The sequence below is a fragment of the Podarcis vaucheri genome (genome assembly GCF_965113315.1).
Source record: "Podarcis vaucheri genome assembly, chromosome: 5".
NCBI classification, from domain to species: domain Eukaryota; kingdom Metazoa; phylum Chordata; class Lepidosauria; order Squamata; family Lacertidae; genus Podarcis; species Podarcis vaucheri.
This window is the reverse complement of record NC_138763.1, coordinates 30,459,957-30,485,216: the sequence shown is the minus strand read 5'-3', so window position 1 is coordinate 30,485,216 and position 25,260 is coordinate 30,459,957. Positions and strand designations below refer to the sequence as shown.

The 25,260-nt window shown below is 42.0% G+C and overlaps 2 protein-coding genes across 25 annotated transcripts in view; both read left to right on the top strand.

Annotated features, from left to right (window-relative positions):
* The first annotated feature begins 125 nt into the window (after positions 1 to 125).
* MRPL44 (mitochondrial ribosomal protein L44) lies at positions 126 to 6,979 on the top strand. Its single transcript, XM_082223689.1, has 4 exons — positions 126 to 322; positions 2,852 to 3,320; positions 5,251 to 5,429; positions 6,671 to 6,979. The coding sequence occupies exons 1-4, from the start codon at positions 159 to 161 to the stop codon at positions 6,840 to 6,842; spliced, it is 984 nt and encodes a 327-aa protein (XP_082079815.1). The 5' UTR covers positions 126 to 158; the 3' UTR covers positions 6,843 to 6,979.
* Positions 6,980 to 10,425: 3,446 nt separating this feature from the next.
* AGFG1 (ArfGAP with FG repeats 1) overlaps positions 10,426 to 25,260 on the top strand; it is a 28,431-nt gene continuing 13,596 nt past the window's right edge. For 6 of the 24 annotated variants that reach the window (XM_082224251.1, XM_082224273.1, XM_082224267.1 and 3 more), the window contains exons 1-5: positions 10,433 to 10,987; positions 13,747 to 13,840; positions 20,697 to 20,812; positions 22,739 to 22,901; positions 23,544 to 23,697. In XM_082224251.1, the coding sequence (XP_082080377.1) occupies positions 10,821 to 10,987; positions 13,747 to 13,840; positions 20,697 to 20,812; positions 22,739 to 22,901; positions 23,544 to 23,697 (694 nt within the window). In that variant the 5' untranslated portion in view covers positions 10,433 to 10,820. Of the gene's footprint in view, positions 10,988 to 13,746; positions 13,841 to 20,696; positions 20,813 to 22,738; positions 22,902 to 23,543; positions 23,698 to 25,260 lie in introns of all 24 variants that reach the window. The other 18 variants (XM_082224266.1, XM_082224263.1, XM_082224272.1 and 15 more) reach the window with 11 other exon arrangements.

Genomic DNA, 25,260 nt, shown 5'->3' with positions numbered 1-25,260 from the left:
ACTTTTCTCATTCACCTTTCTACAGCTAGGGGAAAAAACCCAGTCCCGAACTTGGCCGGAACAGAAAACGAAGCAGCGCTTGTTTCCGGACGGCGGGGCGACCGGTGCGCCTGGTCCCCCGCTCCTTTCCCTCCCTGCCTGACTCCCTTCGATGGAAAATGGCGTCCGCGCTGCTTCGGCCTCTGTTCCTTGAAGGCTCCCACCGCTTACTCTCTGCCGCGCCGGGACGTGTCGCGCTCCGCTCTCAGCCGCGCCGAGATAAGCAGCGTTGGGTCCGCGCGTATGTGGAGCAGCAGCGGCTGCTCGAGACCCCGAGGCCCCGGTGAGAGAAGGGGGGGGGGGAAGGAGGATGCCTGTTGGGAGGACGGAGGCTTAGAAATAGCGGGGCCGAGGGCTGCTCGCCATTCCCGCCCGTCTCCTTCCCTAAGGCAGAGCTTTGACCGTCGGCTAACGAGCGTCCCTCGCCGAGTAGGGCTGCTGCCTTCGCTTGCTTCTGGGGTTGAGGAGAAATCAGGAGCCGAAAGGGTTTCTTTGGCGGGATGCGTGTCAGAAACTCTGGAAAGGAAGAAAGTAACGTGGGAATGGCAGGGTTTGTCGTCCCCCCCCCAAAAAAACCAGGCTGTTTCAAACAGCCCCGTCTTATCTCTTTGCCGGGCTTGCAAAGTGACTTCTTTTGAGGAGGTGGGCTGGCGAGAGAGACGGGTTGCGCGGTCAGTTGTGGAGTATTTATTTTTAGTTATTTTAATTAATTAATTTCATTAAAAAAATCAATTTACCACTTGATTGTAGGGGGGGGGGGGAAGAAGCCTCAAGGCTGCTTACGAAAAAATAATAAGGTTATATCTCTAAAACCTCCACAGCCGTAATTTGAAACATGCAGGAAGTTAAAAAGCATGATAACGTAAATTAATACTCATGCATTTTTTCCTAAACCTGTGGATAGGCTTGTCTAAATAAGAATGTCTTCAGCAGACACCAGGGCCAGTGCCAGCCTGATACTGGTTGGTAAAAAAATGGTAGGGAAGGAGGGCTGGCAGTGTCTGAAATGAGAGGCTCCCCATATGTTTAAGAGTGCATGGGTGTAACTGGGATTTATTTTAGGGAGGGGCAGGCTTTATGTGTGGGGGGCAAAACTGAGTTATCTGCGACACAATTGGTCAGTTAAGTCTTTTAATTTATTTACTTGAAGGGGGCAGCCCCCCCCCGGCTGGCTACGCTAATGTAATAGTGTGTACTGTATATATTGGCTCTGTATATATTTGCATCCACAAAGGCTTCAAGGTGGCTCCCGCCCCATGACATAAGTTTTGGTGGACCAGAGAACACTTATAGTCAGATGCATGGAATATCAACTTGAGTTGAGATGACAGGTTTTTCAATCAGAACCATAGCTCATCACAATACAGTGGACGCTCGGGTTGCGAATGTGATCCGTGCAGGATGCACGTTCGCAACCTGCAGCGTTCGCAACCCGCATCTGTGCACGTGCGGGTTGCAATTCGGCGCTTATGCGATTTAGTGCTTCTGCGCATGTGCGACCACCGAAACCTGGAAGTAACCCGTTCTGGTACTTCCGGGTTTCGGCGGTCCAAATCCCCCCCAAAAGGAACCTGAAGCGTCTGTAACCCAAGGTATGACTGCATAGAATAAAAAAGCCATAAATCATCATGGTTCAAAATGCTATAATGAGGGGATAGGTAAAACTGGAATTGAGTATAATCTATAAAAAGTGACTTAATTGAAAATTTGTAGTCAGCCCTTCAAATGGCATACTAACCAACTGGCTAAGCTGGACTTACTTGCCACACATGTTCCAAATTTTAGTTTGTAAGTAACTATTGACCATAGTGAAAAATACATGGATTTCTCCCATTATGGACTAAAAGTCTGTTATTTCCAATAAAGCAATTCATCATTCACTTACATTTAGCCAGTAGTTAAATACCTGCTGAGGACTCATGATGAGGATTCAAAGTAAGGATACAAAGTAGAGCAGAGTGATATAATACTATAGTAGAGCAGAGTGATATAATACTATACTGTATTGCTTGAGAGTGTTTTTTCATTCTTTATCTGTGGGAAGAGGCATGGTGTCACAGTGAGGCAACTCCAGCAGTATGACACTGCAAAGGCTTTCAGGATGTTTGACAGGGAGTGCAAAGTAGGCAGGAGTTAAACAAGCCAACCGCATGAAACAAGCCAAGATCTGTTTGATTGTATGTGGGGTGACTTGTCCTTGTTTAATAAACAATGGCTTGATTAACAATAGTTTCACTTTGGCTTCGCAGGATGTGCAAACCAGACTGAAGCATTTGATTTCTACATGAATTTTATGCCTGCCTTTTCGCCACTTTGTTCAACATTAGATAGTTTACCCTTGCATAAATTAATGTACAGTAAATTAAAGCTTACGTAATTAAAGATAGTGGGTGATATTCAACTAAGTCATAATAAGAGTAGAGCCATTGAAATTAAGGGACTATGGGTAATACCATTCAAAGTTCATCAGATTCTCTCTTCCCAAAATGTTAAAGCTAACAGCAAATAACTTGGCTTATTGGGCATAATGCATTATTAAGCTTTGCATTCTTGCACTCAAGGTTTTCCTAAACTGTCAGAAACAAAACATGGAACAATTGGGAATGTAATATTTGTTTTGTAAAATCTAGTTCAGAATGATCGGCTAGAGTTGGGATGGACAATCTGTGGTGGGACTCCAAAAGCCCCAGCTGGCATGACCAATAGTCATGGATAATGAGGGTTGTAATCCGACAACATAGCAGGGCCACAGGTTCTCCATCCCATTCAAATGCCTATCATTACTGTTTTCTTGCTTTTTGTCCTTATTTAGCTCTGAGAAACCTAACTGGGATTACCATGCAGAAATACAGGCTTTTAGCCACCGATTACATGAGAAGTTTTTATTGGAATTCCTCAAAACTGCATTTGTTAACCGTTGTTATATTAAACAAGAAGAGTCGAGACGCCAAGAACTGGGACTAGACAAAGAAGCAATTGCCCTTAATCTCAAGGATAATAATGAACTTTCTCTGAAGGGTATCTCTTTTTCACGATCTTACCTCACGCGATGCTTGGAAGAAGCCTATCCAAAAATTCCACAAGCTGGCATTGAGGCACTTGTTAACTTTCTTACCAGTGAGGAATTAGTGTCTTACTTGGCCAGAAACCTGTCTCTACAAGACTTCACACTTTGCGCAGAATTTCCTGTGCCACCTAATGTGCTTCAGAAGACTTTCTTTGCTGTAATAGGAGCATTGCTTCAAAGTAGTGGCTCTCAGAGAACAGAAATCTTTGTGAGGGTAAGTTATTGTGCAGTATAACATTGTTATGTATAGCGTAATTAATAGTTCTTTGGCACCCATCCAGGACTACAGTGCTCTCTCTGTCATAACACTTAAAGGAATGATAAATTGCATTCTGCTGCCCAAGCATATAGTGTGTAATCTCCTACAACCATCCTCTTAGCTTTAACTCCATGTGTGTGATTGAAGTAAACAATGCTGCAAGCAGCTTATGGCAGGAGTGTTTGTAAATTGTGCCCAAGAAAACCAATGTTGCACCTAGAAAATAGAACCTATATTACATTATATATTACTGTATTACCCAAGTTGTAGTTGGGAACTGCCCTGAGATCTACAGATATACAAATTAAATTAATAACAATATTAATAATAATTCAGGTAAAGTGACCTTTATGACCCAGTCTTCTTTTGGCATGGTGCTTTCATGCATTGATATCACTCCAACTTACTTTTGAGAATTGGATGATACAAAATACTAACAGGGATTTTAAACTGTATTATTTTTAAAATGTTAAATGAAGCATTAAGGTTTGGAAGAGACAAAGGCCTGCATACGTACATGTCAGGGAACTGCCATCGGCTCAGGGGCGAGAGGGGAAAAGCCGGGTGGATTACAGAGAGCCCCCAATGATCGTGGGAAGCAGCACCTCCTCAGTGGAGGAGAGTAACCACGCCTCCAGTGGAGAGGAGCTTCAGGGCTCAGAGGAGGCGAGGCGGTGCCAGGACACCTTGCCTGGGCAAAGCGGGGAGGAGAGAGGTCCTCCATTACCCACACCCTCCCTGCGCAGGAGGCTTCCACGCCGAGAGGGGAGGCGCAGATTGGGCGTCAAGAAACCACTCTGCTGGGGAAGGTTTAAGGACTGCCCACTCACAGATTCTGCCAGTGAATGAGCGAGCCACGGAATAGTGGCGCTCTGCATGGTGAAGGGTTTTTGGCACCAATAACGAGGCTTTACAGCCGACCAGGGAGGCATTTGCCTGATTGCTCTTGAGTAACCCCCTGATATCCTTACAGCATATTTAATACAGACATCTGAAAAATGGAGGGCTCCCACTGCTAATTACAAAGCATGCATATCCAGCTATATTAGTAGAACTTTAATAGTGTTATGGCATTGTTTATTAGTCTGCTTACAGCATACACATGTTTGACTACTGCAGTAAATAGGGCTCTGGCCTGAGTTCGGGGCAAGGCACTTCACAAATATGTGGTTGTGTCTTTGCACTGCCTTCAGGGGTCAGAAGGGCCACTAGCTTAACTACCTCTGTCCTTTTAGTGGGTGATTTCAGAGAACATGTGATCTAACTAGCAGGCTGTCTTGTATCCTTGATGTCTTTATCTGCATGCAGGCCTGTTGGTGGGAACAGGCACCAAATCGTAATAACTGGCTTTCTCTGTCCCCCAAAGAGGGATGCAACGTGTTCATCTCAGCTGCATTAATCTACAATAAACTTTTTCCTATTAATATGCAAATCAAAATGTCCTTGATTGTGAAGTGTCTTGAGAGGCATACTTAGTTCATTATAAACAGCATGATGTATCAGCAGTTAGCCTTTGAAAGAAATACAGAGATGTATCCAACTAGGTTCTACTCAGAGCAAGCTAGTCATGCATTCATTAATTTTAGTGGATCTACTCAGAATATGACCAACATTGGATACAACCCATAGCCATGTAATCCTTAACAGTTCTGTTTGACTTTAAAGGATTGTATGATTTTATTTCTTAACATTTATTTTAAAATATTAATCTGTGCTCTGTATTACTCCCAGCCTGTTGGCTACCAAGTTTTTCTGTCTTTGAACAATTAGAATTAACAAGATATATTTATAACCATGGCTCTTTGTAACAATCATTGTCAATTAAAAATACATACCAGGAATCAAAGTGAATTGACATCTGAAAATTTTCCATTTTTATATTCAGGACTTCTTTATTCCTCAAATGATAGGAAAAGATCTGTTTGAGATGTGGAATGTTATGAACCCAATGGGCTTGCTGCTGGAGGAACTGGCCAAGAGGAATGTGTCTGCTCCAGAACCAAGACTAACTCGACAGTCAGGAGCTAGCACTGTACTGCCCTTGTACTTCGTTGGATTGTATTGGTTAGTAAGACCTGAGACTGGTTTGAATGACCTTACTGGCTGTGTATTGTGAGATCATACCAGTCCTGCTTCTAGGCCCACAGGTTGTATGTGTGGATGTTGCATTTGAATCGGTGCATGAAATATATCACAGCCTAAGCCCTGACCATGCAATCAATGTAATCTGGGAATCAACCATGGCATATTGGTGAGTCAAATGTGATGCCCTCACAAGTAGATCTGCTAGGGCCTGTGATGTGGCATTGGCACTCCTAGCGGGCACTTTTATCCCATTTAGTTGGTAAGATAACCAGAACTGGCTTTTTATCTAGTCACATGTTTTGCTAAGGTGTGAGATGCATCTTATAAAGAAGCTACATGCTTCTGTTAGTTTCCACTCTCCAAAAATGTTAGGTATCAGTGTACCAATAAATCTTTCAGCTTGGCAGTTGTACAAGAAATGTGTGTCAGACTGTTCTGACAGGAGGAGACTTGTCTGGCATTCTTTAGCCTGATTCACTGTTCACTTCCTTGAAATGTCAGTACAGAAAGTGTAATGTCAAAATGTTAGGTTGCTGTGAATGCCTCAGATTTAGTCTGATGTATTTTTAATCTTTAAAAGGGAGGAGGAGAGAATTTAATTACATAACCAAGCTTTTGTCTTGACTTTATCTTAGTCCTACTATTGGCTTTGTTATCACTACTGTTTTATAGTTCATTCCTATCTCCTTGTCTTCTCTGAATGCTTGGAGTAATCTTACAAATTCAATTCTTGGTTGTATAAACATGACTGTTGTTTATTTCCTGCCAAGTACTTAACTGGACTTCATTCTGAATTTGTTAGATCTTGTTACTCAGCATGTAAGTTGAGGCTCAGTGAATTAAAATTGCCTGTGAATATTTATCACATGGCCCATTTGGGACTTGGACATACAACTTAGGAAAAATGAAGGCAGTATTGTTGTTTCCTTCTATATTGTCATATATACATAGTAAATGTTGTTTCTGTGCACTCTGGCTTCCATCATGGTGTTCTGTTGCACCAGAAGCTGTTTAGTCATGCTGGCCACATGACCTAGAAAGCTGCCTGTGGACAAACGCCAGCTCCCTTGGCCTGAAAGCAAGATGAGTGCTGCAACCCCATAGTAGATTTTGACTGGACTTAACTGTCCAAGGGTCATTTACCTTATTTACCTTTATATATATGCACAGTATTAATAAATTAATTAAGACTTCTCATAAAAGTATTTCCTCTTTTTCAGTGATAAGAAGCTTCTGGCAGAAGGTACTGCTGAAACAATATTAGCAGCTGAAGAAGAGGCTGCACGTGTAGCCCTGCGGAAACTTTATGGGTTTACTGAGAACAGAAAGCCATGGGATTATTCTTCTCCAAAATGGGAGCAGAAAGCAGAAAATGCTATTAGCAGCAATTAGGCAGAAAAGGTCACTTCTTATGTGTGCAAGAATGCTACATTTTAGAAGAACAATATTTAATGAGTGAACTATTAAGAAACTAAGATTTTGAAAATACCAGTTTCCCTTACTGCTAATAAACATGTTTGTGGTACATATTTTTTTCTACTAGTTCATGCATTATGGTGTGCTGAAAGCTCTTTTAGACCTTGTGTTGCATAGGCTCAGAGCCAGTGTGGAGTACTGAGGGAACTCTACAATACAAAATGCTAGTATAATTTAGGCCAACACTGCATTTCAGATTCCCCTACAGCATAAAATTAACTCATAAATAGGAGTTATATAACAGCTAGTACTGACTCTGTCTTCTGAACATCTATGTGTCACAACAACTTTCAAAAGTTACCCAGCTGTATATATTTTCTCATATTACAAGGAACAAAAAAGGGAAGAAAATCTGCTTTTAATTTATTCATGTATCCCAAAGAATCAATATAGTCCATTATCCCAATCTCTAGAGTCATCTATTTCCATTACTTCCAAAACCCATTATGAAAAATATCTGCTAATTTCATCAGGCATGCTTAGCATTAATGGAACTGAGTAAAAAGCTACAACAAACATGTTAACCTTTGCATCCCATTTTTCTTTCCCTTCTACTTAAAATTCCTCTCGGTTGATTAAATCTGTTTGGAAAAAAAGAGTAATCAATATGTAGCAATGATTCACATGAGCTACTGTCTTCAGCATTCCTTTCATTGTGGAGAGAGGCCAGTTCTTCATTCCTTTGTACTCTGTTTATTTGAATTCCCATACTTGGAAGAGAAGATAATATATCTCTCTTGAAGGAAGTAAAACTGAGATTGTGTCATCTTCCTTGATTACTCAGTGAATTCATGACTGTGTATAGTTTTATGACCAGGTCCAAGTTATGCATTCTAGTGGGCAATGCTGGTTTGCAACACATTCTTAAAAAGGCTTCACTCAGTTTCAAACAATGTTCCCTTTTGCTACTTGCCTGTTGTGTGCTTCTGCAAATTTCTACTGGACTATTACTGTGTATGCATCTCTCACTGGAATGAACAAGAATTGTGCAAGACCAAGCATTCCAATGGAGCATGCAAAAATATATTTGCCACTGTGCTATGCACATAGGGATTTAGAAATGAAAATGACAGCTGATCATAGCTTTCAAAAAACATTAACCCATGCCCAAGCATGCTTTTAGTTCCTGGTTTTTTATTCTGAAAATGGAATGCATTTGTGGCATTAAAACCTTGAATTAGCTTCTTAAAGTGAAAGTAAATGTTAATTCTAAAAGCTGCTATTAGCTATAGAGAGCTTTTAGAGAGCAATTCTACACACCGGTTATGCGCTGGTGTGTGTGTGTGGGGGGGTAAATATGCTGCTGAATGAGATGTACGTAGCCCAAGGAGATCAGAAAATGCAGAAACTAAAAATGGAATACACCCACTCCCAATCTCCTTGAAAACGCTGCCAAAGCCACCAACTGGACTGCTCCACTAGAAGTCCAGCAATCCAATTCAACTCATGACCACGGAGGTGGAATCCCTGCACCACCTCATTCTGCCAATCCCTTAAGGAAGGGGTTCAAATGCCCTTATCTGTTCACAGCCACAGTTTTGTAGCAGCATTCTTAAGGGAGGGAGGCAACTTATCTGAGCAGAATGCCTGCAAAGACCATAAGCAGCCCTCCTGGATGAGGATTCAAGACACACCCAGGAGGGGTCAGTAGTAAAAAGGAAGGGGCCAGATGAAGGAAGCCACAGACATAGCAGAAGACAGGAGTTTGAGCCCTGGTATAGGGTAACATGTTTGCATTCACATTTCGGATGCCTAGCAAAAACAGTGAATGAATGGGACAGAAGAGCTTGTGGGGCTTGCACAGGTCAATGAGCTCTTTCTGCCCCCAGCTCCCACCTCTGGGAACCAATGAGACCAAACGTTCCCTTTCTGTTGCCTGAAAAGCAGGGGTGTACCCAGGGGTTGGCACCAGTAAAGGGTGTGGACCCACAGGAGCACAAAAATTGCACCTCTATTCTGGCTTGACTCCTCTGGCAAAGATGCAAGAGACCAAGACATCTTGCCAAGGGCACAAGGGAGCCTTGGTATGCCTCTGCTGATAAGCCAGCTCTACCGGGTAGCATACCAGCTGGACTCATTGCTCCTCTCACAGCAGCCTTTTCTGCCTTGCCCCACACTTAACTGACTTGTACATGGTGATAGCAGCACCCAACCCACCTGGGTAAAGTCCAAAAGCTCTCATGTGCTCTGCAGGGAAATCCTTTCCCCTTAGATTCCTCTTGCCAGAATTCCTCCTTGCAATTTCTTAAGGGTGCACAAAATATCAGGAATTTTGACTAGTAGGTAAAATGTGAGGGGAAACCTAGAAGTATGGCAATGCGGTGGAAAAAGCCCAAAAAAGCTCAACAATTTTGGGATCTTCCAGTGTGGTGTAGTGGTTAAGAGTCACGTAATCTGGGGAACCGGGTTCGCGTCTCCGCTCCTCCACATGCAGCTGCTGGGTGACCTTGGGCCAGTCACACTTCTCTGAAGTCTCTCAGCCCCACTCACCTCACAGAGTGTTTGTTGTGGGGGAGGAAGGGAAAGGAGAATGTTAGCCACTTTGAGACTCCTTAAAGGGAGTGAAAGGCGGGATATCAAATCCAAACTCTTCTTCTTCTTCTTCTTCTTAAGAGATCTCAAAAACTTTGCCGGGTGTCAGGAATTTTCCTTTTTGAAAATTGCAACCCTAGCTACAGCATGCTATGCTCGCCGTCAGTCAGAGTAGACCATGCCTTGATGGACCAGTGCTCTCACTTGGAGAAGCACTCAGGCCACTGTCCAACAACAGTGAACGTGGATAGCACTGCTTACGGCACTGCTTTGATCCGCATACTGATTAACTCTGTTGGATCGGGGCCAGTGGATTTAACGAGCTGCCTTGTAGTGGTTTGCTCGCATAGAACACACCCTCGCTGTGCGTGGGTGCAACACACACCCTTTCTCACACACACGTTACCTTACCAACGAAATAGCGGGGTGGCTATATACTGCCTCCAGCTTCGGATCCTGCCTGCTTCTGAATACAAGCAGCTTGAAAATAGCCGCGGAGGGCTATGGAGCTACCGTGTCCTGTCTGCTGGGGTCCTTTTGGGCAGGCCACAGCTAGGAACTATGGACTAGACATGCCATGGGTCAAATATTTCATTAAAATCAGGCAAAATTGCGGGGACAAAATCTCGGGGGGGGGTCATTTTCTGCTTATTGGCCTCCAGTTGTCCCATCTTTCTCCATCCCTTCCCTAACTCTGACATTTCTCTCTTTGACCTCTTCTCGCCACCTCCCCCTGCAACTGGGCCAGGTTGTTGTTTTGCCCCCTCTCTTCCTTCTCCTTTCCTATTTACTTATTTTTAACCACCTGCAGGGTCACGCCAGGTAAGCGTCTCCCACAGGGCGAGGTGGGGGGAGAGAATGAGACAGAACGGGGAAGGAGCCGCTGGTGGAAAGAATCCTCCTATGCGGGAGGGGGCGCTCGTCGTCAGGCGCCTTCAGGGCGCAGGCGGCGGCTTATCGCCGAGCTGCTCTCCACCTCCTCCTCCTCCTCGCTCCCCATCTCCTCCTCTCCTTGTCTCTACAGAGAAAAGGTGCCGCGCGGGTTCCGCTTCGGCTCGTCATCCAGCCGCCCCGTCCTCCTCCTCGCCGAGGGCCGACGCCGCTCCCTTCCCCCCTCCTTCCCTTCCCCCCTCCCTCCCCTTCCTTCCTTCCGTCGGTCCGTCAGTTGGGGTTGCGCGCGCGCGCCAGGGGCGCGGGCCCAAGCCTCGTCCCCCTCACGGGCGTCTCGGAGCCGGACGGGTCCCGGCCTCCCTCCTCATTCCCCGGCCGGCGTGAGCGAGCCCGGGGAGCGGCCCTCTATACCTCCGCGCGCGCGCGCTCACAGACACACACACACATTACCCGGCCGCCACCTCCGAAGCCATGGCGGCGAGCGCCAAGCGGAAGCAGGAGGAGAAGCACCTGAAGCTGCTGAGGGAGATGAGCAGCCTCCCGCCCAACCGCAAGTGCTTCGACTGCGACCAGCGCGGCCCCACCTACACCGACATGACGGTGGGCAGCTTCGTGTGTACCTCCTGCTCCGGCATCCTGTGAGTTGAGGAGAGGAGAGTTGAGGAGACGTAGAGAAAAAAAGAGACACTGAGAGAAAAAGAAAGGAAGGAGGAGGAGGAAGGGTTGACCTCCTCCTAGGCGGGAGGAAACAATCGAGAGCTTTAAGCAGGCGATGGGAGGGAGGGGGTGGTGGAGCTGAGGAGAAATAGGGGGGCTGGGAGGGGGGTTGGTGAAGACTCCCCCCCGCCCCGCTCCTGATCCCATATGGGAATTGGCAGCGGTCTCGGGGAGGGGGGTGGGTGGATGGGGAGAGGCTGAAGCGTAAACGAGACTGCGGGCAGTTTGCGGTGGGGGGGGATTTCTCCCCCCCTCCTCTCATTTTCCCCATAATTGCTGGGCCAGATCCTTTGAGAGGAATGGGGCGCGTGGTGTTAGGCAGAGAGCGGGGGTGGGGTGGGGGTTGTTTGTGTGTCTTTCAAGCGAGTGACAGGGGCACACGGTGTGCAAGAGGGCTGCGCATTGGTACGGGTGAGAATTGGGAGACCAGGCTGAAGAGATCCCCGGAAAGAAAAGAAGGAAGCTGATGTGGTGTGGAGGATAGATGGTGTGGGGCTTGCTGAATCTTCCAGCGTCCCTTAAGTGTAGAATGGGTGGGTTTTATTTCCTCAAAGTGGGAGGAATACCGCTAAGGAAAAATTGAGGGTCTTAACGAGCACATTCTCTCTGTATATAAAGTGGGCTATGCCTTTAGGAGGAGGGATGCAAACTTTGTCTGCTAGTTTGATCAAGTTCCCTTAGAGCATATGAAAGGCTAGAGGTGGACAGGTGCCAATTATGATATTAATCCAGGAAGTATGTAAAAAGGGTGGGGAAAGCTTGACAAATACTCTGCAGATGCATTTTTATTTTTTGGTACTTGTGTAATTAAGATGGCAAAGACACTTTTGCCTGAGTGTTCCCTTCATGGGTTTGAGTTTATTGAGCACATTAAAAGTCTGCCTTGAGGGTTTACAACAGGAAACAGATTAATGGTTACTGGTTAACCTCTGGATTTGAGTTCACCATGCCAGTTGTTTGGTTAGCATAATTTGGTCTTTTTTCGTAACCCAATTAATATCAAACTTGCTGTTCAAATGGTTTGCAAACTGTGCAAATTGTCCCTCATTATTTTGAAGCAGTTTCAGTTTTCTCCATCGTGTTATCCTTTTTACCTTGCAAGATTTGTTTTGTTCAACCACATGGTGTTGCACATGGAGCTTGATTTGCTGTGACAGTTACTAAAATGAAGGTACGGCACTTGTCAAATGGATCAGAACTGTTGACTCCTGCTTCTGGATTGGAGCTCATAGGTGGAATATGTGCTTTGTATGGAAGGTTCCAAACTGATAATTGGATATCCAATTTAAAGCGTATAGTAAAGAAAGTCACTGGAAGGCCTTATGCTAAATAACTTGTAGAACCAAAGTTATAGTGCTCCCTGTGTGACCATGTTTAAGGAATCCATCACTTGCCATCCATAATTAGACACATGTTCATGTAAAAAGTTCTCCATAAAAATTATATGTTGAAAGACTTGCTGTCAGCACCATGTACTTATATACTCACAAGTTTACTCTTAATTGATTTTTACTAGTTCATCTTTACAAGTACACATGAAAGTAACTTTAGCCATATCGCTATTTCCGTTGAGTCACTAATCCTTCCTGCAGTAATCCTTATACAGAGGTGTAGCTTAGATGTATTGCTGAAGTTTCCTATTTAGTACTTGCAGGAATCATTAGTTCTCTCACTTCCAGACCTTTGGGTTCTATTTCATACATTATAGCAGTGACAAGGTTGCTGCTGAACTTTTGCAGTTGAAATTAGCATAACCATTCTCAAAGTGAGACAGGACCATGTGCGATATGACAAGGGATGATGGAGGTTCAACAGTGTCTGGACCGTAAATTTGCCACACTCATTTTAAGGAACAGGTTTGATTTTAAGAAGTCTGAAGAGACAAATATGTAGAGAGGTGGAGCAAATAAACTTCTTCCTGTTTGCTTGTTTATTAAACTATATTGCTTGGAAATTTTTGAAATATTAAGCAGTTTAAATAAATCAATTTCTTGGACATATGTGCATTTTTAGAGTAGAAAAATCTGTTAAATTAATAAAACTTCAATGCTAGCAATACGATACTTAAATAAATTTCAAATACTTTGATGATGTTGTTATTATTATTATTTATTTATGTACTGCCCATCTGACTGTGTTACCCCAGTCACTCTGGGTGACTTCCAACAAATTAGAACGCAGTAAGACATCAAACACTTAAAAATCAATAGAATATATGAAACCTCAGGTTATCTAACACTTTTAGCTTTCCAGATCTTAAGTAGGTAAATAGTAGGGAGAAAATGCCACAGATTCAAGGCAACCAGGTGAATCTGTATCTTTACAAAGTACTTTAAACCATCCTTAGTCCCTTCAAAAGATTTGTCATTAAGAGAAATGGCTAACTATGGAATTGAGAGCTGATATTCTTAATTGATTCCTGTAAAATTATAAATTCATTAAACTAAAATTATTAGGCCTAACTTTTTCACTGCTCTTGGGTAAGTACTCCAAAACAAGTACTAACACTTAGAAAAAATTAGAAGAAATTATTATAAAAAAGGCAATTTTCTTTCATGCCTAAGATTCTTCAGAGCTAGGATGGTTTCTTTGACCAATTGTAGCTTCAAGGTGTAGTAGAACTTTATTTTCTTCTTGAAAAGTTTATAGAATGACTTCCTTCAATTTTCTTGTTTTATAGACGAGGTCTAAATCCACCTCACAGAGTGAAGTCAATTTCCATGACCACATTCACACAGCAAGAAATAGAATTTCTGCAGAAACATGGGAATGAAGTAAGTATTACAGACTTGTTTTTAAGGAAATAAATAGTCCTCAAATGAATGTGATTTATCATTGTTCAAGAAGATAGAAGCCTTTAATTCAGGGATGGTTAACTCTTGGACTAATGAAGTCCCCAAGCAAGTTTTTCTGCCCTAATAAACCACACTGATTTTGGTGTTGGTAAAAATGGAGTGTTAAGTAGACATGGTGCAGGATGGTCATAGATTTATAACCCACCCTGCCCAGCACCCTGATGGATATTAGAAATGGCAAATTATCATCAGATTGATCACTTGATCAGTGGGGAGGATGCAGTGACCGTTATCCTGAGCTGATTGTGGACCAGCTGGGGGCTGTGTGTGAGGGTGTATCTTGTGTGTGAGGGAGAGTGGCCAAACCCACCCACTAGCATGTGCACCCTAGAGAGATAGCCAAGGATGAATATAGCCCATAAGGCAGAAAAGGTTAGCCACTCCCATGCTGAAAATGAGAATTGAAATTTTCTTTGCTGTTTGTAGCAAAAAAATAGTATTTGAGAACTATGAAACTTCAGACCCCTCCAAATTGGTTTCTGCAGCAGGAACGATGTCTCATAGCCTTGTGCCAATTGTGTTTGTTACTCTTTTCCCTTTTTCTTCTACAAAACTGTTTATTGTTCAAAATACCGCAGTGGTACATTTTTCAGTGTGGGTAGAGCTGTCTGTTAAAGACGAGTGGTCTTTCCTCAAACCATTTAATTTCCATCCATTTTACACAGTGCAGCAGTAACTTGCCATATGTTAATTATAGGGAGAAAGGAAGAAGTTGCTGCATGTGGGATCTTTGAAATTACCAGAAAATGTAATGGTTTTGTAATATAAAAATGGAAAATCCTGGAGGAAAGAAGAACCTAAGTAGAGCCTGCTGAATCAGGCCAGTTGCTTGTCTAGTCCAGCATCCTGCTCTCACTGGCCAAGCAGGTGCCTTTGGGAAGCCTGGAAGCACCTGCCCACCTGCAATTCCCAACAACTTGTAGAACAAGCAGCTGTTGATAGCCTTGTCCTCCATGAACTTATCTTAATAGTCTGTTAAAGCCATCCAAGTTGGTGGCCATCACTGCTTTCTGTTGGAACCAGTTCCATTGTTTAAGTATGAAGAAATACTTTCGTTTATCTGTCCTGAATCATCCAGGGTTCAGCTTCAGTGGATGTCCACGAGTAGTGGTGTTATGAACAGGGTTTGAAATTAGCAGGGTGCCAGGCACATTTTGCACCTAAAGAGTCTCCTTTTGCGAGCACCTCCAAAAGTCTGGGTGCCATTTTTTTGTGCCTGGCTGACATTGAAGGATTACTGAAATGTATGTGATTTGAAGCTTCAAAGTCTATGTTAAGGACAGACAATATGTTAAGGAGTTTAACAATAAAGAGTAGAGGGTTTTGAAAACTGAAGTATGGTACCAATATTTTTATTGTAAACACAAAAATAAACAGGTACTAACTATTTCTGCTAAAAATGTGATATTAACAATGTGTCACTTGTGTGAATTGTGTATTAATTCATGCTTATCAAAATAATAAATAAAAAGTGTTGCTTCCACAACCCAGGTCCCAGGAGCCATTTGGCTCCTAGTTTTTCTATTCCAGTTTCTAACACTGGTTACGAGAGAAGGAGAAAAACTCTTCTCTATCCATGCTAAAGCTGCTTCAGCAAGCCTTGTTCTTCTGTATGTTCGGCTATTTTATCTTTAACAATACTTTCCACCACTTTTCCCAGGGTAGACATAGCTAACCAGCCTGTAATTTCCAGGATCTCCCCTAAGTCCCATTTTAAAAATTGGTGTTACATTGGCTACTTTCCAGTCCTCTGGTATGGAGGCTGATTACGAGGGACAAGTTACGTATTTTTGTTAAAGGTTCAGCAATTTCACATCTGGACCCAGCAATTTGTCAGCTTTTATTTTGTCTTTTAGGCTGAGAACTTCATCTCTTATCAGCCACTATCTGCCTCAGTTCCTCAGACTCCCTTCCTGCAAAAGTTAATTCAGGCCCTGGGATCTGCCCCATGTCTTCTGTTGTGAAGGCAGATAGTTATCAGATTACAGGCACTGGTTCTGGAATCTTTTAGAAATGATCTCTTAACAGCATTGTAAAAGATCTAAGTAAATTTGGCATAAATTTTGATGTTTTGAGACTTGACACTGAACACATGACATTTCATGAAATGAGTATTTCATTTAGGCATTAGCAGGGTATCCCAACTACTTTATGAATGCCATAAAGACACCATAAATAATAAAATTGTAGGTCTTTATAGTTAAAATAATAGTAGGTGATAGCTAATAAACATGGATGGAGCCTGGCCCATGACTCTGTCTTACATTATTCAGCCAGATCATCTGCTTGCTGAGGAATATAGTTCACTTACATCGGCAATAAACTTTCCCTTCTTCGGCAATCAGTTAAAAGTTATTTTTAGAAAGGGGTTTATAGCACTTAGTTTTTCTGGTGGAGCATAGTGAAACATAATTCTGCTTGATTAGAAGGTAAAAGAATATCACTTGTGCCAATCCATACTTTTCTTGTCTAAACAGGCAAACATAGTTGGTGTTTAACCTGCAAAATGGGATTAAGAACCCGGTTTTTATTCTGTTTTGCTACATAACAGGATTGGAGTTATTAATTTCCTCATGCAATGGGACAAAGCACATAAAACCAAAGCTCCTTAGGCCTTGTTCTTTTAACGCTAAACCTTTTGCAGCATTAGGGCAATAGAATTCTCATAGTCTGACAGTCTATCCCATGTGTAAGGTGGCATGGTCTTCATTGGGAGTGTTGCCCTCTGCAGTGCACTAAACTTAATGTTTCAAGGCTTTGACCCTTTGGTGTAGTAATCTCCCTCAAACTTATGTTATATCTAGGATGACCGGGACTATGTGTGCCAACCTTTTCTGCAATACAAATTCTTACAAATATTGATGCCCCTATGATGCATGTGTAAGCTAGTTGTGACGCTATACAAATTTATCATAGGTGTCCTTTTTCTATTAGTTATTGTCTCCCAGAGCAGCTCACATCAGTTAAAAAGAGAGAAGGGCACTTATTAAGCCACAAAAAGAAAGTGGAGGGAAAAGGTAGGGGTGGGAGATCAGTTCTGTAAACCCATAACAAAGTGGTGAGAAATAAGTGGGCATTTATATCCTCTTGGGACCAGGCTAATCAGTATATTTTTCTTGTTTCTTTATATTTTTCTTGTTTATCGGAAATGTAATATGAGCAGTTGTGGTCATAAGTTACCGTTGAAAGATGCAGAAACTATTAAAGGGTCTCTGTAAGCAGTTGTGGTATTTAGAGCAATTCCTCACACAAATAATTGACAAGTACAACCTTCTTACAGTTTGATAAATTTATTTTTGTCTACTTAATATTTTTTATTGTGTGATACACAAAAGTTGTTCCCATTACAGTATTTGCAAAGGAATAAACTGCTGCAGATGAAGCGATACTGTGCCATAATGAATTACTATGCTCACAAAACAGGAGTGAGGCAGTTCCTGTAGAAATAGAATAGAATGTAATCAAGTAAAATGAAAGTGGTATAGAGGGAATATTTATATATCTTATAAAGGCAGCCAAGCAAGTAATTCCTGACTGATGTGCAATTATTATTTATGGAGTATCTAAAATTGTGTTGGACTAATGCTTTCAGCTCTTGCATTTCTAGGAAGCATATATTAGCCAATAGATCAGTGACTAAGACAAAGGAATTAGGGTATTTACTGAATACAAGTTACTGCTTGTTTACTCAGGAACACAGTTTCAAAATCCTTCCTGTGGCAAGTTTCACTTGTACTATAGTTCTGCTTTGTTGCTATGTCAAATTGTAAATCTAGTAATTGGCTGCTGCAAAATATACGTTATTCATTCATTGTATGGCATATTCTGAAATGTTCATTATCTTTATTACCAAACTGTTTTTATACAGAGTAGTCTACAGATGAATGAAATGTGACTTATTTGTAATTGTGTATCAGACCACCTATTTTTAATTAGAAGTTATCCAAATGATCTCTGTGCCATAAGGTGGAAAATACTGAGATACAGGGTTTTGACCAGTCTGCATAAGCAACAGTGTGCAGTTGCATCTTGAATGAAAGATAAACTGGCACTCCAGTCATTCCATACTTGCATCAACTGTGGAAAGTGTCTTTTCTAGGAAATAGCTGGAGTGCACATGAGGAAGCTTTCATAAATCAAAGGATGCTTTTCAGTACATTACCAACTTAGTTGCTTTAATTTAAATTGGTTCACTTTTTGCTAGGATTTGAGATATATACAGCTTGTAGCTCTCTACCTGTATTATCAATTCACTCGAAAAAACCTATTGAGAATTTTCTTAAGCTTAGGGTTAATATTTGGTTTCTGGAAAGAAAATTAAATTATTGTGCCTGCCTGCCTGCACTTAGGCAGCTAGCTGTTCCTGGCCAACTTCCTGGTTTATATTAGTCAGGGTGACCCATGGGAATCCTCATTTTCGTCATTGCTGTTAAATGCAGACTGGCAACAACAGTCTGCATGCAAAATCCCAGTTTCTTTGCATTTGCTAGGAGGGAAGTAACGGAGAAGAAATAGATGCCCTTATCCCTGAACACATTTATTCAGCTTTATGCAACAATAGTCCTATCCTCTCACAATGAACTGAGCAACCACTTGGCCTCCTGCTGTAATATATGGGACGCGGGTGGCGATGTGGTCTAAACCACAGACCCTAGGGCTTGCCAATCAGAAGGTCAGCGGTTTGAATCCCCGTGGCAGGGTGAGCTCCCGTTGCTCGGTCCCAGCTCCTGCCCACCTAGGAGTTCGAAAGCACGTCAAAGTGCAAGTAGATAAATAGGTACCGCTCCGGCGGGGAGGTAAACGGCATTTCTGTGTGCTGCTCTGGTTCGCAAGAAGTGGCTTAGTCATGCTGGCCACATGACCCGGAAGTTGTCTGTAAACAAACACCGGCTTCCTCGGTCTATAGAGCGAGATGAGCACGCAACCCCAAAGTCATCCGCTACTGGAACTAACGGTCAGCGCAGGGGGTACCTTTACCTTTATCGCAATGAACTGAGCAACCACTTGGCCTCCTGCTGTAATATATACATTCTAAAAAAAACATTTTAAGTCCTGTGGATCTCCTTATGTGTTGCCATTATGCCAAAAGGCCTTTTGTGTCCCCAATTTTAAATTTATCCATTTAAAAAAGTTTTAGGTTTTTTTAAAAACAAACAAACATTTTTTCTTACAGACCACTCCCATGATGTGATTTTGTGATGTCAAAAGGCTTTTGTGTGCTCCCCTCAACACCAAATCTGCATCCTTTTTTAAAAAATGGCCATTAACATCCTCTTCTAGAAAGCCATAACCAGTTTGAAAACTGTATGGTTTGTTTCGGAAACCTTTTTGTACCAAATTATATCTATTGGACTAGAATGCATCTTTCAATTAATCATTTGTATTAATTTAGGCATTCAAGGTCTTTTGAGTTACAAATAAAAATTTAGATGCATTTTTACAGAAATGTATGTAAAGGTTTGAAACAAAACCCATCAATTAAAGATGTACCGTATTTTTTGCACCATAACACTCACTTTTTTCCTCCTAGAAAGTAAGGGGAAATGTCTGTGCATGTTATGGAGGGAATGCCTATGGGTGGCATGCCTACGGATTTTCCTCCTCTAAAAACTATGTGCGTGTTATGGTCAGGTGCGTGTTATAGAGCGAAAAATACGGTAATTTGTAAAGTGCAGGTTTTTATTTGGGGGAAAACCTGTTGTATACTGTTTTAGGGGCCTTTGTTTGGGTTGAAATGCAGGATGAGAATAACTGAACTTCTGTGATATGTTTTGGTGATACTATATTACTCGCTCTACGTGGGGCTGCCCTTGAGACTAACCCAGAAACTCCAGCGGGTGCAGAATGCCGCAGCGAGACTCCTTACGGGGTCCTCGCTGCGAGATCACATTCATCCGGTGCTATACCAGCTGCACTGGCTCCCGGTGGAGTACAGGATCAGGTTTAAGGTGCTGGTTTTAACCTTCAAAGCCCTATACGGCCTAGGACCCTCGTATCTACGGGACCGCCTCTCCTGGTATGCCCCACAGAGGAACTTACGGTCCTCAAATAAAAACATCTTGAAGGTCCCAGGCCTCAGAGAGGTTAGGCTGGCCTCAACTAGAGCCAGGGCTTTTTCGGCTGCGGCTCCAACCCGGTGGAACGCTCTGTCACAAGAGACAAGGGCCCTGCAGGACTTGACATCTTTCCGCAGGGCCTGCAAGACAGAGCTGTTCCACCAGGCCTTTGGTTAGGGCACAGCCTGACTCCCTCCTTTGGCAATCCTTACAATACTTTAGTTTATGGTTGCCATCAATTCTGATTTTAATTAATTCTTATGATGTTTTTATAATGTTGCACTATTTTAGTGTTGTTAGCCGCCCTGAGCCCGGCTTCGGCTGGGGAGGGCGGGATATAAATAAAATTTATTATTATTATTATTATTATTATTATTATTATTATTATTATTATTAAACAATTACACTGTCATGAAACGGATGGAGATTTATGAAAAGCACTAATATGCACACCAGTAAATTCTTAAGCACAATGCTTATTCTGCTTCTTGATATAAATAGTTACTATTGTAGAGGAGCTAAATGGCCTTGCAGGTATGCATAGCAAGATCAGATTACTGTGTCTCAATGCACACCTATAAATGCTTACTCCGAAAGTAACCTGGTTGAACACAGTGGGACTTAACTCCTTGGTAATGTATGTATGCACTGTTTATATGAATTAAATGATCAAGTTGAAATTGATTTAACCTAATACTGTATTGTGTTTCCTTCACAAGGTGTGTAAACAGATTTGGCTAGGATTATTTGATGATAGATCATCAGCAATTCCAGACTTCAGGGATCCTCAAAAGGTCAAGGAATTCTTACAAGAAAAATACGAAAAGAAAAGATGGTCAGTACACACCTAATTTTGCTAGTATTTTAAAACAACTTTTTTTGTTGCTAAAATTGGTGTTTCTTAATTTTGATAGTATAACTATCATTTAAGTATATACACGCTCTTATCTGTATTGTTATTTACTTTGCCTGGATGCTTTGCAGGAAGATAGCTTCCCACGATTCATTTCTAATTGCCAAATCTTGATCACTATCTTAGAGGTTATTCCTCTCGGGCCCCTGGAACTATTTCCTTTCTCCATTATTATTATTATTATTATGTTTCATTGGGCTTGGGCTAGCTAGCATGAGGGTTGGCACTTCTCCCAAAGAATACAAAACAATTGTTCCTGACCACAAGGAGCAGTGTATTCTAAAACTATCCGTTAGGTAGTATTGAGGGTAAGACTGGACAAAGGAAAATTTGCCAGGAAGCAGTTCTTGTGGCACGGGGGCATGCGTTCTCTTTTTGTAATAACTTTCAGGCAGGCTTATTGACAGTGACTATGATTGACTAAGCCAGTCTGTAGGTACTGGACAGAAGCAAGAGGAAGGTTAAGACTGCAAATTCAAATCCCAGTGATGGGACTTTTTGGAGGAGAGGCGACATAGCTCAGTGGTAGAGCATCTGATTTGCATGCAGAAGGCCCCAGGTTCATTACCTACGACCTCCAGTTAAGGCAGGAAATGTCTCCATTCTGAAACAATGGAGAGCCTCTCCCAGCCAGGATAAACCTAGCTAGCTGAACCAGTGGTCTTCTGTAGCATGAGACAGCTTCCTTTCTCCACTACTTATGTGACAAAATAATTTATTACATACATATTGCTTCCACAAAGGTGGAAAACATGACAAAAGCATACTCTTTGGTAGGTGTACCTGAAGTTAAAGAGATGTACAGGTTTACTGTATATTCAACGAACACTGGATTTTCCTCGATGAAATAGACACTGATGTGGGAAACAGTCTTGTATGAGCAGACCTTGGGGATACTTCAGTTTGGGATTAAAAATGTCAGTAGCATTAATTGAGAATTTAGTTTGTTTAGTGTACCATTCAATGAATTCCTTAAAGTTTAGTATGCTGCCAAAATACTGTAAATTTTATAACACATTCCCAAATGTGCCGCGTGTTTGATTTGCTCTTCTTGAGGTTAGTGCAACTTGGAAGCAGTTGACATAAACATTAAGAGCTGTACAGTTACAGAAATTGTACTTGAAACTGTTAGATGATATTGCCCACTGCCTCCATTCATTAATTACCTTATACTCTTAAGACCAGGATTGGCAAGTTATCAGAGTATTTGAGATGGATTCTAGGGCAGACAACTGCTGGTAGTAGCTTAACTGGAATTGAATTGAAATAGTCTTGCGAAATAACTGTTCTACTCTGGGGTCTCTTGTCATAAGACTGCCATGGGGAGATTTGTTGAAACTGTTTTTGCATGGCGGCTGTTCTGTGTTGTAAGCTGCTATAGTGCAGTGGTTCCCAGCATCACCACCCCCTGGGCCACTTGAAAATTGCTGAGGTTCTTGACAGACCACTTAATGATTTTTCTGCCCAATTTAACAGTTGTAATGTACTGTGTTAGATGCTATATGATATTTATTTTTATTTTTATTGCTGCTTTTGTTTCTTACAGTATTTTATTACAGTTTGAATTCCATAGAATTCCAATTTTAATACAATATAAGAAATAAAAGCCATAATATGCAATTAGAAATCAATATACATATTTAAAGGAATGACTTTGCCACCTCCCATCTTCAGCCACAAATCCACAGACACACCAAGACCACCTAAATGAAGCTCATTCAGTGGTCTGTGGACCACAGTTTGTGAACCCCTGCTATAGTGCTTGAAAAAGTAACTTTGGGTTCTCTTTCTGCTAACAAGATATATTGGGACTGTGTCTATTAAATTTGTAATATATATTTGTCTTAGGTATGTTCCACCAGAACAAGCAAAAGTTGTGGCATCTGTCCATGCATCTATATCTGGCTCCTCTGCTAGTAGTACAAGTAGTACTCCAGAAGTCAAGCCACTTAAATCTCTTCTGGGAGAGTCTGCACCGGCACTGCACTTAAATAAGAGCACACCTACACAAGTGAGTAGAGGGGCAAAAACTGTTTTTTCACACCCTACAGTTCTCCTGAATTTCTGATTTTTCCTCCTACTCTCATTTCTTTTAGCCATGCTGAATCTCAGCCGGCCTTATTGCTTGCTCAGCACTCGTATCTCTTCTCTCAGATATTTGGATCATATAACTGCTATTCTGGCTGGCTGCATTAGCTGCCTGTATATTCCCAGGCCTAATTGAATATGCTCATTTAAACTTGCAAAGCCTTACATGGCTCAGGACTCCAATATTTAACAGAATGCCTCTCCTGCTATGAACCCAACCATACTCTTAAGTCAATATTTGAGGCCCTACAGTTACCCCCTCTGAGAGAGGTTCAGAGCATGATGACAAAGGGCCTTTATAGCAGTGGACCTTTGTGGAATGCTCTCTCCAGCTAGGCATTCCTGGCACCAACTTTGTTATTCTTTCTGTGCCAGGTCAAAACCTTCCTCTACTCGCAGAGAGTTGGAGGGATGGAATGGTTGCACAGATCCCTTAGTGCATTATCAGATAGAATAACTTGATCTGGGTGAAAAGTAAAGTGGTGTGTCCTTCTACATCAGGAATAAAACCTTGGATTAATCTCTCTTCATGTTTGTTTAGCCAACTTTAACTTGTTGTTTACAGTCTCCTGTTGTAAATCGATCTCAAGGACAGTCACAAGAAAAGAAACAGTTTGATCTTCTCTCTGACCTTGGTTCAGACATATTTGCTGCTCCTGCTCCTCATTCCACAGCCACAGCGAATTTTGCTAATTTTGCACATTTCAACAGTCATACAGGTAATAGTCTTTTCCATTCCTGGATTTGTTACTGATAACTGATATTGAAATTCAGTCCCTACAAATGCACATAGTATAGTTTTGTTTGTTTGTTTTAAAAAACTATTTGCCCAATTTGCTTCAATAAGAATGGTTAAATTTTCCACTTAGCTGTTACACTGAAATTGCCACTTTCCCTTTACTGTTAAATGTAAGCAGGAAACTTAGTCTGAAAAAGTGGACTGATTGGCCTGTCTTAATTCTGAAATAACTGGCAAAAAGGCAGTCCCTCACCATTATGAAAACCTTATTTATTGAAATTGTGCACTATTTATTGTTTTAAACATCTGGCCCTTCCAATCTATTATTTTAGGATCATAAATTGATAATTTAGTACTGGTAGTATAGCTTATATGGAATACCAAATCTACAATTAAATTGTTCATAGTGTTTTGCATACGTTCTCTCAATAATCCTTACCACAAGGTAGGTCATTATTCTTACATTGCAAAGGGAAGGTTGAAAGGATAACATACTGAGTAGCCTGATAATCAAGCACCTGACAGTTTGTATAATTGAATATATTATACCAGCTCTCAATTTATTCATTCACTTCTGTTTATGCAAATAGTTATGTATGCGAAATGAGTACCGTTGGTTGTGTTTTAAGCAAATGTATTGGTGTGGCATTCTGTGGTGAGTGGCCTTTACAGAACGGGTGGAGAGCTGCCAGACCTTAAGCCAGATCGGGCCTATATTGTATCTGGATCCTTTCTGCATGGCCCAACCCCATGCTTGTTTAATTCATATGTCCTGACTGCAGAGGGAGACAGGTGACATGGAGAATTGCTCTGTCCCTCTTCCAGCACCTTGCTCTGCTTCTGTGCTGTCAGTAGAGGAAGAGAAGCTTCTTCATCACTGGTCATCAAGGAAAGTGAGCAGTAAGCACAGAATGCATACTAACTGCTTGGGATTTCTAATCCCATGCTGATTCTTGGGAATTCCCTCTCAGGACTTCCTTCTTCCTCTTCCATTCTCTCTGTGTATGTGTGAGAAATTAAATATATGGATCGTAGGTGAATTGGGTACAATTTTATAAGTGAATGCTTGTCTGACTGCTTGCATTTGGGTCTGGCCACTGCTTGCATGCATTTCCCAACACCCCTGAGGGATTTTGACTCAGAAGCAAGGAGGTTGGATGAAAGGAGCAGAGTAAGCAATGAACTGAGAGAAGAACCAGGACGGAAGGATAGGTGGAGATTATGCATGAGGAGAGAACAATGTGCTTTGTAGCAGAAGGAGAGAGGAGTGCATATCAGGCTTACGAAAAGTCAGGGCAGTTAAAAGGAGTAACAAATAATGCAGGAACCAAAGGAAAATAAAGTTGGACACTTTCTACTGAAGAAAGAAGCAATGGTGCATGATTGATGGAAGGGAAGAGGCAAGAAAAGCTTTGAGGGCTGGAAACTAAAATTGAGAGTGCCAAGGGTGATAAAAGTTTTCCAAGTCCAGGCCCTGATGGGAATTCTATGAACTCTGTTTTCTATTGTTACTGAACCTCTGTGATCTGGCAGTCTAAAGGAA